The sequence below is a fragment of the Sarcophilus harrisii genome, chromosome 2, assembly GCF_902635505.1.
Source record: "Sarcophilus harrisii chromosome 2, mSarHar1.11, whole genome shotgun sequence".
Lineage (NCBI taxonomy): Eukaryota > Metazoa > Chordata > Mammalia > Dasyuromorphia > Dasyuridae > Sarcophilus > Sarcophilus harrisii.
The window spans coordinates 329,556,785-329,569,744 of record NC_045427.1 but is presented as its reverse complement, the minus strand read 5'-3'; the positions used below and the strand labels follow the sequence as shown (position 1 = coordinate 329,569,744).

General features: G+C 38.8%; 2 protein-coding genes across 4 annotated transcripts in view; one reads left to right on the top strand and one right to left on the bottom strand.

Annotated features, from left to right (window-relative positions):
- Positions 1 to 7,216: 7,216 nt before the first annotated feature.
- Positions 7,217 to 8,398, bottom strand: LOC116420993. The gene is given in 2 exon segments (XM_031949300.1): positions 7,217 to 7,723; positions 8,258 to 8,398. Coding segments are annotated over 2 exon segments (633 nt in total). The 3' UTR covers positions 7,217 to 7,231.
- NEMF (nuclear export mediator factor) overlaps positions 8,290 to 12,960 on the top strand; it is a 74,789-nt gene continuing 70,118 nt past the window's right edge. For 2 of the 3 annotated variants that reach the window (XM_031952817.1, XM_031952816.1), the window contains exons 1-3: positions 8,290 to 8,455; positions 9,928 to 9,996; positions 10,131 to 10,233. In XM_031952817.1, coding sequence (XP_031808677.1) covers positions 8,397 to 8,455; positions 9,928 to 9,996; positions 10,131 to 10,233 — 231 coding nt within the window. In that variant the 5' untranslated portion in view covers positions 8,290 to 8,396. The remainder of the gene's footprint in view (positions 8,456 to 9,927; positions 9,997 to 10,130; positions 10,234 to 12,960) is intronic. The other variant, XM_031952818.1, reaches the window with a different exon arrangement.

The following is a 12,960-nucleotide window of genomic DNA, read 5'->3' as shown; positions in this document are numbered from 1 at the left end:
TTCATATCCTTTGACCATTTTTCAATTGGAGAATGGCTTGATTTTTTTATAAATTAGAGTCAATTCTGTATATATTTTAGATATGAGGCCTTTATCAGAATCTTTGACTGCAAAAATGTTTTCCCAATTTGAAATACTTTAATGTTAATTAAGAGGTGGTGGGAAACAGGAGGGAATAAACACCTGCAACTTTTAGTTATAGCTCTATTTGTTATTATAAAGTCTCAAGTCACAATTAAAGCTATACTTTAAGGCTATATTCCTAGGAGAGTATCTTCTCTCAATTAATTCCACATAAAATCATGCCCTAACAAGTGGGCAGGACAGGAGGAGATAAAAAAGAGATCACCAAACTGACAAGTCAGAGGGAAGATCTCAAAATTGTTCCTAATTTTTCTTCAATTCCTATCACCCTCTAAAGGCCAGAGTACCAGGGTAAGACAGAACACGAGGTCTCCATGTCAAGGAGAAATTCAGTGGACTTACCTGCCACATCCAAAGTGAGTTCAGACATCATGATGGTGTAAGGGGGAGCCTGGCCAACTCCTGGGCACTGTCATCTCCGGTTATGAGGAGACAGGAGGACAAAGCATTGGGAAGAGATGATTCAACCCCACTGCAGAGTATCTCTTCCAGTGCCCTTCCTATTTGCACTTAGGGAAAAGACCTGGAGATAAACTCCAAGGACAGTTGTGTGAGAGAAATGGTCCTGGCCATGGCACCTGAAGCATGAATCCCCATGGTTTCTGGATATGACAGCAACTAAAAATTGAGCCTTTGCTGCAGCTTGATTCCTATTGTTAAAAACAAACAAACAAACAAACAACCCTCTAAAGGCTATTTCCAACAGCTGTGTCTGGGAAGTTTGAGGACCCATGGCTAACTTATGTAGCTTCCTTTGAATGACTGGGGCAGACTGACTAATAAAATGTATGTTGAGTTCAGGAGTGCTCTCTAGAGTAGTGGGGTCCAGGTTTAGTATATTTCTTTAGAGCCTCTACAAGGAGCCCCTGAAAGAGGGCAGTATTTTACTCAGGTCCTTGGATAACTTCCTTAAGTTGTTCATAATTAATCTGCTTTTTAATTCCCTTCTTCATGCCATCAGTAAAGGCAGATTAGAAATTGACTTCTTTTTCTCTCCTGATGATTCTATCCAAGGTCTGAGACTGGGACAGCAATAGCTTCTGGGGGGTATCTACCATAGAAGGAGGACTCAGCCATATCACTCCCAAACTTCTGGGCTAGATCCCAGATTTTCTTTAAGATAAAATTGGAGGGAGATGATTTTAAGCTTTCAACAATAGTGGAGTCCTCAGAGTAATGGCCAAGTTTTTACACTGAAAACACTGCATCCTGGGTGTTCCACCCTAAGAAAATACTTCTTTTGTCAATGGGCAGAGTTTAGGAAGATGGCTGAATCAGGATCTTGAGGAAAAGAAAAAAGGGTCCTGCTCCTTGTATGGTAAGGACTGAAGAGCAGGGGCCATGAGATTTCAGAATCTGGGTCAAGAGGTGAGGATCTATTTACTCCAAAGATATAGGAAGTACGAACATACTCCAAGAGAATCTAATTCTTCTCCCCAAAGGATGAGTTTTCTACCATTTTTGAACATGGGTTGTAGGATGAGAGTGGGGAATATGTCAAGGAGAAACATGAATGGGAGGTCCAAGAAGTCTGTTAACTGTCATTCCCAACTAATTGGGGTGATGGAGGAGGAACCTTGTGTTTCAGGAGAGGAAACATAAGGCTCATTCCCAGTTCAATAATCTTGGATCCCCTTCCAGGGGATCTACCCCTGGGTGGATCACCTGTTCTTGCAAGAACAATAGATAAACCAACTTACTTCATACACTCCTGAATTCTTTTTATCTTTGTCGCATATTTCTAACAATTAGTCTAATCAAGTTCATATCCAGGTTCAGCATGACTGTTGAATGAGTATGCATTTCAGGTTCTCTTGGTCGGATTCCCAAAAGTTGCTCCTAGAAGTTATTTCTTATTCCTCTGGGTTTTGATGCGGCATTATCTAGAAAAATAATACTCTACAATAATGGAATGCTGAGGAGTCCTCTTTAAAACTCTGAAGACCATAACCTTTGTTTCTTTTCCTGGTTGCTACTATGTCTTAGGAGTGTTGAAGCAAAAACTCAGGCGATAGCTGACTTTTTGAATAACTGTAGTTTTTTCTTCATCACATGGTAACAACCAAAACCTTTACAGAGTATTTTAAGTTAATATCTTTACTTTTCTTTACCTTTATTTAAAAAAATTTTCAGTTCCAAATCTCCAAATCAATTTCAGTCTCCCTCCCCTCTAGCGACTCACCTACCCATTGAACTGAGAAGGCAAGAAATCTCATGATTCTTTTGAAAGCAGCTCCCTAGCTTTCTCTTCCTGGAGAGACATCATCTTAGTGTTTTCCACATGCAGATGTTATCTGGGCATGTGCCAGACCTCAATATTTTGGATGGATTTTTTAAAAATGTCATTTTAAAACATAAGCTCAGTTAATCTTTTCTGACTGTTACTGATTTCATTTTCTAGGCAAAGACGCTCTGGTTTTGTGATTTCTACTCTCAGAAAATTCTATACAACTTTCTGTAGAATAATGGGTGGAACTTTTGGAGGGAATTTTACTTTTTGATATGAAAGAGGTTGTTTTACAATCATGACAAACAGTGTTGTGTCCAGAGTAGTTCTCTGGAGGATCTCAGTATCAGCTCCAGTCCTTGGTCTTAGAAGAGGAGCAAAGAGGCAGGACTCACATGGATGGTCAAACATGGAGTCCATCTATCCCAAATTCTCTCAGCCTTATATACCCTATTACCCTTATATAATCTTTGCATACTACACATACCCAAACTATATACTGTGCATGTGGGACCACATAAACTTGCTATTGTGTGTAAATATCTCTTTTTCATTTGGTATCATTCTGGGTTTAATTACAATACAGATTGTCACCTGACTTCTCAGGAAGGCTGAGAGCCCTTAGGGAAGATGGGGAGCTGAACCAGACATTGTAAACAGGTTCCCTCTAGGCTGAAGGATCTTATACCTCGCCCAGAATTCCCCCACTATCTGTGGCCCTCTACAAACAGGAATTCACCTGAGAAAAGGGAGTCTTTTCCCTATCTTGGTAAACCATAGATAAAAAAGGGAGTTCTACTTGATCCCCATAGAAGAAAGTGACTCTTCAGTAGAGGCCTCTTAAAAGGACCCAAATTTTTTATCATTCCCTTGACTGGGCTGTTAGGAATGAAAAGTTTTGGTTGGTGAGTCAGGGAATATAGTGTTCTTGGTTGGTTTTCTGGAGGTCTCTGGACCAGCCTTTGTTTCAGTAGATTAATTACTACAAGAATAGCTAAAGTCCAAAGTCCAAATTCTTTATTGTCTCCTTGCCTGGGGATTAGTTAGCTTTCTTGAGGCCCTTCAGATGGACCAAGATCTCAGGGCGGGGAGCAGGAGGACAGGCCAGCCACCATGAGGCTGATGAAGATGGAATGAATCTCTCTCCTTGGCTCTGAAAGCTTGAGCTCCCAGCTCCAGTCCTCTGTCTTCTCCAAATCTGTCTCCAACCCTCTCAGTTCCCCAGAAGATTGACCAGGAGCCCGACCGAAGATGGAATGTCTCTGGCTGAGTTTGTCCCAGCTTTATATGCTCTATTTTAATTCTATCATCACAGGTGTGAATCTTATATGTACTGAACTAGAGAACTATTAATCACCATGCTAAACTAGATAACCATTGTCTTTTTTTTTTTTTTTAATTTAATAGCCTTTTATTTACAGGATATATACATGGGTAACTTTACAGCATTAACAATTGCCAAACCTCTTGTTCCAATTCTTCACCTCTTACCCCCCCCACCCCCTCCCCTAAATGGCAGGATGACCAGTAGATGTTAAATATATCAAAATATAACCCAGACACACAATAAGTATACATGACCAAAACATTATTTTGCTGTACAAAAAGAATCAGACTCTGAATTATTGTACAATTAGCTTGTGAAGGAAATCAAAAATGCAGGTGTGCATAAATATAGGGATTGGGAATTCAATGTAATGGTTTTTAGTCATCTCCCAGAGTTCTTTTTCTGGGTATAGCTAGTTCAGTTCATTACTGCTCCATTAGAAATGATTTGGTTGATCTCGTTGCTGAGGATGGCCTGATCCATCAGAACTGGTCATCATCTAGTATTGTTGTTGAAGTATATAATGATCTCCTGGTCCTGCTCATTTCACTCAGCATCAGTTCGTGTAAGTCTCTCCAGGCCTTTCTGAAATCATCCTGATAACCATTGTCTTATCAATTCCACTGACTTAACATCTTGTAAGAATCCTGGTTTCAAGTACAGAGTTCTGGCTCATAACAAGAGAACTCTGAGTGGTTGACAATTTAGGGGTAAACTAGTATCAATTCAAGTCTAGGAACAGGATTTATGTAAATTTAATGATGTTTTTGCTACTAGCCATTATGATTGTTTTTACTTTAGGAGACCTACTATTGAAGGGTGAAACTTCTAGTGGAAATGCAGCAACAACTCTAAGGCCACCTGGCCTTGAGAGCAATGTAATTAAAACGTAGTTAATAATAATAGATTTCTTCCCCTAGTTTCTATAGGAGATGTAGAAGTAATCCTAAGGTCCTTGGCCTTGGGAGTGTTGTAGTTCCACAAACATTGCTGGCTGTCAGATGAATAGGACCACGTAAAGATTTCTCAGAGGCTGTTAAGACCTTATGCCTGAGTTTCAAGAAGTCCCATGATCCCTATTCTCAAAAGGCTTTAGGGCAGAAAAGGTCAAACCCTAGGTCTAAGCTTCAAGAAGTCATGTAACCCACAGGAAGTAGACAGCATTGCTGACCATTGGTCAATGGTTACTTCCTTTTCAGTCCATCCAATGAATCCAAGTCTTTTGCTATATAATTCACTGCCTGTTTCCAGCCAAGGGCCACACACACCATGCTGAGCTGCTCAGCTGGTGTGCTTGGACTTTTCCTTGTTAGGACCCAATAAATGCTTCCTGTTTGTATCTGAAGATGTCTCTGAGTAGTCAATTTGGGTAAGAGGGTCTAGCACCTTGTCCCACACACAGACAATAATCTGTTGGTCAGTGATAACAAAGTTTCTTTTTTTTAATTGTTATTTATTTTCATTATTATTATAGCTTTTTATTTACAAAACATATGCATGGGTAATTTTTCAACATTGACTCTTGCAAAACCTTCTGTTCCAACTGTTCCTGTCCTTCCTCCCACCCTGTCCCCTAGATGGCAGATAATCCAATATATGTTAAATATGGATAACAAAGTTTCTGAGACAATAATGAGGTACATATTAGATCACTCCTCAAATTCCCCCTTAAGCCATAAAATTAGTAAATAAGTAATATGAAACTCTGGTCTCTCTAACTTTGTCCTATAAATTTATCTTCTTGCTCCTAGTTCTCTGCTAAATTCTTTTGGAATGTAGCTCACTTTAATTAGCAGTACAATTATAATAAACTTTGTCCCTTGACTTGGAGATTAGTCCAAACCTGCAAATTCACTGGTCTGGAACCACGACCTTTTTTGGGGGTCTCCTATGACCTTTTTAACTTTTATTGTTCAGTTGATTTTTTTCATTTGTTTCTGATCCTTTCTGGCCTCATTTTACAGATGAGGAACTGAGGCAAACAGCTAAGTGGCTTGCTAGTAAATATGGCTAGTAAAAGATGAGTCTTCCTGACTCCAGGAACTCTATCCACTGCACCACCTAGATACCTCTGTTAACTTACCCTGACAGTATTCTAATTATAGGAATTTAATGTTTTTATTATTTGTATTAAGCCCTGGCTAAGAACACCTCACAATCAGTCGTTGTCTTTCAGTAAGGGGTTAAATTTATAAGTTCCACAGAAATGAATCAAAGCACCCCAACCTCTGGCAGATAGAAGTGGGGTTCCTATGTTCTTCATTAAGAAGCCAAAATATATGAATTACAGAGAGACCATAATGCATGTCAGTTAGATAGTCACTAAATATTTATGAAGCACTTGCTATGTACCAGATATGCTAAGTGCTGGAGATAAAAGAAAGAAGGGTAATTCCTGCCCTCAAGGAGCTTATAACCTAATTGGGAAGAGTAGGAAAATGAAAAGGACTAGGAGAGAGAGGAAAGAAAGAAATTAGCTTTTAGAGAATGATGAAATCCATGAGTGCTGGGGATGGGAGATGCCTAGCTGGACCTCCTCCTTAAAGTAAGGTTATGGGATAAGCCCGCCTATCAGTGGGAGAAACTAGAGGGAAGAAAATACTGATAAAGTAATAGTTTCCAGGCTTAGTTCTTGCAGGATGAAGAGATTCTTAGGGCTGGGGGAGAAGAAGTCCAGGAGAGTCCAGCTGGCTGAGAAATGAATGTCAAGCTTCAGAGAAAATGTCCTAATCCAAACATCAGCATCTTCACTTGATCACCTCTTTTACCAAGGAAAGAAGAGAAGGTATGAAGTGGTCAGATATTGAAAATCTACTGCTAATTATAAAATAGTTCAGCCTGGGAAATATCAAGTTACAATAAATAATAAACAATAAATAAATAAAAAAGAATAAAATAACAATAAAGGTTTTTTTTTTTTTTGTATTTGTATTGCTTTATTTTGTTTTTCATATTTGGCATTCAAACACCCATCTGCCTCATAGATATGCAGTGTCCATATTTCCTTGATTTCACAATCATTGCAAATTCTACCTCAAGCTGGTCTGTGCAGTGTGTCTAAAAGCAAAAATACCTTTTCCACAACTCTCTTCCCAGTTTGTCACAGTGCCTGAAATTCTCACCGTTAAAATCATCACCACTGGGTTAAAGTAGCCAATGTTAATGTTATCTGGGAGGGAAAAAAGACAAATAAATACCTTTCCATTGCTTCAATAACTTGTCACTGATTCCTTATTCATATTATTTAGCACTTCTGTAAGAATAGTTAAAATTGGAAGAAGGGGACAAAAGAAAATTTATATATATGAAAAAAGAAGGGAGAATGGTAACACTTGGTAGAGAATATTGTGGTTGGGAGAGAATGGGGAGTAGAGATGGTAAAAACATCATGACCAAAAAAATATATATATATATTTTCCTTCTTTTTTTTCTTTCCTTTCTTTCCATTTCTTCCCTCCTTCCTTCTTTCCTACCGTTTTAAAAAGCTACACACGTCAAGTAAACAAGCCTTTACTTTAAGTGCTTACTATGCGCTAGTCATGTTCCTGCTTTGCAGCTTTTGAGACGTACCAGTTTTCAGCATCGCCATCTATAGAATGGAAGCTGCACTCGAACCTCCGAGTCCCTCTCCTCGCTCTCCAAATGACGTCATTCGCGTCCACAGTCTCGAGGTCTTGCCGCTCGCCCTGCGCTCTTGCCGGGCGTGGTGGCGCGCGCCTGTAGTCCTAGCTACTCGGGAGGCTGAGGCTGGAGGATCGCTTGAGCCCAGGAGTTCTGGGCTGCCGTGTGCTATGCCGATCGGGTGTCCGCACTAAGTTCGGCATCAATATGGTGACCCCCTGGGAACGGGGGACCACCAGGTTGCCTAAGGAGGGGTGAACCGGCCCAGGTCGGAAACGGAGCAGGTCAAAACTCCCGTGCCGATCAGTAGTGGGACCGCGCCTGTGAATAGCCACTGTACTCCAGCCTGGGCAAGATAGTGAGACACGGTCTCTCCCCTTTTTTTTCGCGTTTTGCAATTTATGCTTTACAACGAAAACCAAACCAAACCATCAAGTTGGAGAATAGGAATGTGGTTTCATGTATGTAAATCTTTTCTATAAATTAGTCGAACTTAAAAGGCAGAAAAAGATAGTGAGATATTGAGTTCATCAGTCAGAGGATGTTTAAAACAAGTCACTCGCGTGTTAGAGTTGTTAGTTGAATTCCTTTTTCTTAATGACAATGAGAAAAGTTATGTTTCTCTTTGTGAAAATTGACAGCACAACTTGCACAAGACGAATCTACTCTAAGGCTTGGCTTTGCTCTGCACTGCCTCCCGCTGGACATTTCGCAAAATTATCCGAAAACATAAAGCAAAGAACTTTTGGACCAGCAGGAGTCGCTAAGACTTCAGTTTGGAAAGTGTAGGTAAAGCAAGAAAACTACAGAAAAGCCACAGGATCGACTGCCCTCCTTGAATTTATTCAGAATATTTGTCCGGGAGGATAGATTAGTAGATTAGAGACGTTCTGTCTCTGTCTAATTTAAGAATTATCCCATTTTACTTAGACGCGCGCTTCAATGAATTTTGGGTCCGCCGGTCCACCGTCAGTTTGATTTCTGCGCCTGCGTGCGGCGGCGAGCCGCTCAGAGTCTGAGCTGACTTGAGTGAGGAAGGGGCTGGTCAGGAGTCGGAGTGTCTCACGACCCTTCACCATGAAGACGCGTTTCAGCTCCGTAGATATTTGCGCTATCCTCTCCGAGTTCAATGCCAGGTAGGCTCGAGCAGCCCGGATCTGTGCCGTGGGGAGCAGAGGAAAATCTACAATGATACGACACACCTGAGGTCTCCTCTCGTTTTCCTTATAGTTCCAGGCCTTGTTCGGGCGAAGTGGAGCCTCGAATTTTGGGGAGCGGGTGGCTGACCCACCCTGAGGGTGAAGGTGGGCGGAGGGCCGAGCATTCGCCCACCGCGAGCTCCGGAAACCTGGGGCTGGCCTGGAATGGGCTCTTTCCGTCTGGGAAGTTATTATTGCCTATAGTCTCCCGACCGTGACTTCCGAAGGATTCCCTTGCGAGAACCGAGATTGTTTAAAAGCCATTTTTAATCTTTAAAGCATTCTGTTAACGTGAGCCAAGCTTTAGTCAAGTCCGGAGGGTGAGCTTGGAAGTCAGAGCAACCTCCTGGGTTTCCCTGCAGTGGCATAAGTAGCCTCTCCTACACTTAAAGATGCTAAGTATTAATGCTTAATTCTGTTACTTTACAGATAATTAAGTGTGTCAGTAGGAGATGAAATAGATAAATTTAAATAATTTAAATAAATTTAAATAAATCATTACCATTATTGTTATGTTATACTAGATCTCTTAATACAGTCTAAAGTCAAATTTTTTTGGGGGAAGATACTTTATTCACATAGATATCACAATAAGGATAGATTCAGGATGTAAGAATAATTAGTATTGCCCCTTGTTATAGAGTCCTTTTCTATTCCCTTTAGCCATTTTTAATGGCAGCAAAAAACAACAACAACAACAACAAAAAACTGATTTTAGATGGGAAAGAAGAGTATAGCTCTGAGCATTACATTTTAGGAAAAACATTGAGTCAGCTGGATTCAATCTACAGGATTACAACCAAGATGGAAAGGACTGGAAACCAATGGATCGTTTGAAGAAAGTTGGGATGTGTGCCAGAGAGGAGTGTATATATGTTTCTTAATATATTTGAAGGGCTTTCATGTGGAAAAGAAGCTGGACCCCTTTTAAAAAGGAAAGATTTCAATTATAACAATCCAGAAGTAGAGTAGACAGTCTTCAAGTCAGCTAAAAACCTATCAGAGAAGTAAAGGTGGGGATAGCTAGGGGTCCCAATGTGTAGACCACCAGCCCTGAAGTCAGGAGGACATGAATTCAAATGTGGCCTCAGGCACTTAACACTTCCCTGCTGTGTGACCCTGGGCAAGTCACTTAACCCCAATTGCCTCAGGAAAAAAAAAAGTAAAGGGGGCTCTTTTTCAGGCATTGATTGGATTAGATGACCTGAGACCTTTTCTAAATGAGATTCTTTTTCTCTCAACTCCTAGCTCTGTCCATATCTACTTCTGTGAATTTACATAAATTATCTAGCTGTCTAGTTCCTCATCTACTAATGAGATAACATTTAAAAATCTGTGTATGTTGTTGATGTGTTTTTTCTCAGTCCTGCAAAATGTGACTTGTTACATATTTTCAATTTGCCTTACAGATTATTGGGAATGAGAGTATACAATATTTATGATGTGGATAATAAGACATACCTTATACGCCTTCAAAAGTAAGACTTTTTTATATTTTTTGTTGTAATTATTTAAATCTGAGATTGTTCATTTTTCACCTTATTTTTTTCACAATTGTTTCTTTGGCAAGTATTATTTTTAAGGTATATTTTATTTCTTTTTTTCTCCATAGGCCAGACTTTAAAGTTACGCTTCTACTTGAATCTGGTATACGAATTCACACGACAGAGTTTGAATGGCCAAAGAATATGATGCCATCTAGCTTTGCCATGAAGGTAACTTTTCCTTGAACAGGAAAAGCTAAATTTTAAAATTGAAATCTTCTTACTTAGAGTTAATTTGATTTATATCCATGTGGTATTACCTTTTTTTTGGTGTTAATTTAATCAAAGATATACTGTGCAAATTCACTTACTTTTTACTTATCCTCATTTTTTTAATCTTCAGAGTGCAGGGTAGAATTCAATTTCTCATAAATTTCTAGGATGTATTTTTAAACAAATAGTTACTAAAAATCCAGAATAGGAAATTGTAATCACAATGATTTCATTAAGAACAAGTATGGTCAGACAAATGTCATTTCCTTTTTTGACAGGTTTACTAAAATAGTATAAGGTAATTCAATAAATATATGTTAAGCACTTGCTATATATAAAAGCATCATGTCAAGTGTAAGAGATATAAAAATTACATATGCCCTATTATGTTTTACTGAGGAGATAGAACTGGTACACAAATATAGTTATTACTGGGATATTTTATAGGAAGAACACTCACATTAAAGCAGTCAGGGAAGGGTTCCTAAAAATGTTGTCACCTGAGTTCAACTGAAGAAAAGGAATCTGAAAGTTAAAAAGGCATTTCCAGCATGAGAAGTCATTTGTGTAAGTGTATGGAGGTGAAAGATAGAGGATTAAGTGTGGAGAACAGTTAGTAGTCATATTTGACTAGAGTGTAGTATTCATAAAATGAGCATGGAAAGGTAAATAGTACCAGGATTGTGGAAGGCTTTCAACATCAGACTGAAGAGTTTGCATTTTATCCTATAAAAGTTACAACCCCAGGTGTCTTTGCTAAGTGGAAAAAAGGAGATGGATTTATGAGATGTTATGAAATTGATGAAATTTTTAGTAGGGGGGGTAAAATTGATAAGATTTTATGGTAGGGGGAAGACAGGATGGGAAGACTTTCTAGCCACCAGTTCCAAATCATGTTTCTTCTCTTCAGTTCTTCATCACCACTTCTGTACTGGAAACTTGGGCTTTTCCTCTCCACAAAACACCATGGGCTCTGATAGATGAGTTTTCATCTTATCTTGCCTAGAATTAGCCTCTATATTATTTTCCTTGCCACCACCAGCTCTAAGCCTAGCCCTAGTCCTCCCTTCCTCTTTCCAAGTTCCAGCTCTCTTTTGTGCTGAAGTTAGCTTTAAGACTTGGGAGCTTTAAGACTCTCACATTTTCAGTGTGAGCATTTGTACCTTGAAATATTTACAAATTCCAATTTGATTTATTATTTTATTAATTTTGTAGGCTTAAGAAAATATTAGTAAATGTAATTTCAAGTTAAAAGTGTTTTGGGGCAGCTAGGTAGTGTAGTGGATAGAGCACCAACCTTGAAGTCAGGAAGTCCTGAGGTCAAATCTGGCTTCAGACACTTAACACTTCCTAGCTGTGTTATCCTGGGCAAGTAACTTAACCCCAATTGCCTCAGCAAAAAACAAAAAAACAAACAAAGATTAAAAGTGTTTGTGGTTCTAAGACATTGGTAAATTTGGAGTAATCGTAGATATATAGGGAAGACAATGAAAATTTCACTTTGGAATTAGTACATTTCATTTGTTTACTGAACATCTAAGAGAAGATATCCAGAGACTAATGTGTGAGAGATAGTTCAGTAGAGAGTTTAGGATTAGACATAAATTTGAGAGTTACCTGCAGAGACATAGTAATTGAACTTAGGAGAGAGGAGAGACCAGAATAACATTGTTAGGGACTGAATGCTAAAAGCTGAATCTGATCATATGAAATTTAATAGAAATAAATATAAACTTTCATAGTTGAGGCTCAAAAAAACAATTACACAAGTTGAAGTTGACATATAGGTAAACAGTTTATGTGGAAAATATCTGAGAACTGTAATAGACTACAAGCTCAGTGTGAATTAACAGATATGGAAGTCAACAAATATAATGTAGTGTTAGACTACATTTAGAGATTCGTAGTGTCCAGAACCAATAAATGTGAATCCTACTGTACTTTGCTGTGATTGGATTATATCTGGAGTATTATATTTAGTTGTAGGCATTGTGTGACAAGAAGGACATTGATAATCTGTAGAGCATACAAAAGTAGGAAGCTAGAACATCAGAGGGCCTTTAAAATCATGCATTGTGACAATCTGTTGAAGGAACTGATTTATAAATTAATTAAAAGGTATTTAAGTGGTTACTATATACCATATTTTAATTTTTAATTCCCTCAAATAAGGAGAGTTAGCTTGTCACACAGGAGTAGTGGCTAGTGAAGAGTTTTGTTCTAGAAAATCATAAGAATGATAAATCAGAACATAGGGTGTTCTATTATAGGCATACATTTTCCAGAAGCAGTGGTAATTAATGCTGTTTGCTGTTGGTACAACAAGAGATACAGTGTCAGGAGGTACATATGTAACAGCAAGACTGGGAGATAACAAGGGTGAAACATTGTGTTACCTGGATCTGGCTAAAGATATTTAGCTATAAGAAGAATAACAGGAGAATATAATAGCTATTTACAAGTATTTGAAAGACTGTCGCTGGGAAGGGAGAATAGACTTTTCCCCATAAGGCAGAATCATAATCAGTAGGTTGTAATTCAGGCTTTCTCTCTTGAGAAACATAGAATGATTTACCATAGGAATTAGTCTCCCCAGAGGTCTTCAAAGACTTGAAGACTACCTGTCAGGTATATCATGGAATGGATTCTTATTCAGGAAGACTTCAGGTGTCCTCATATTGATTC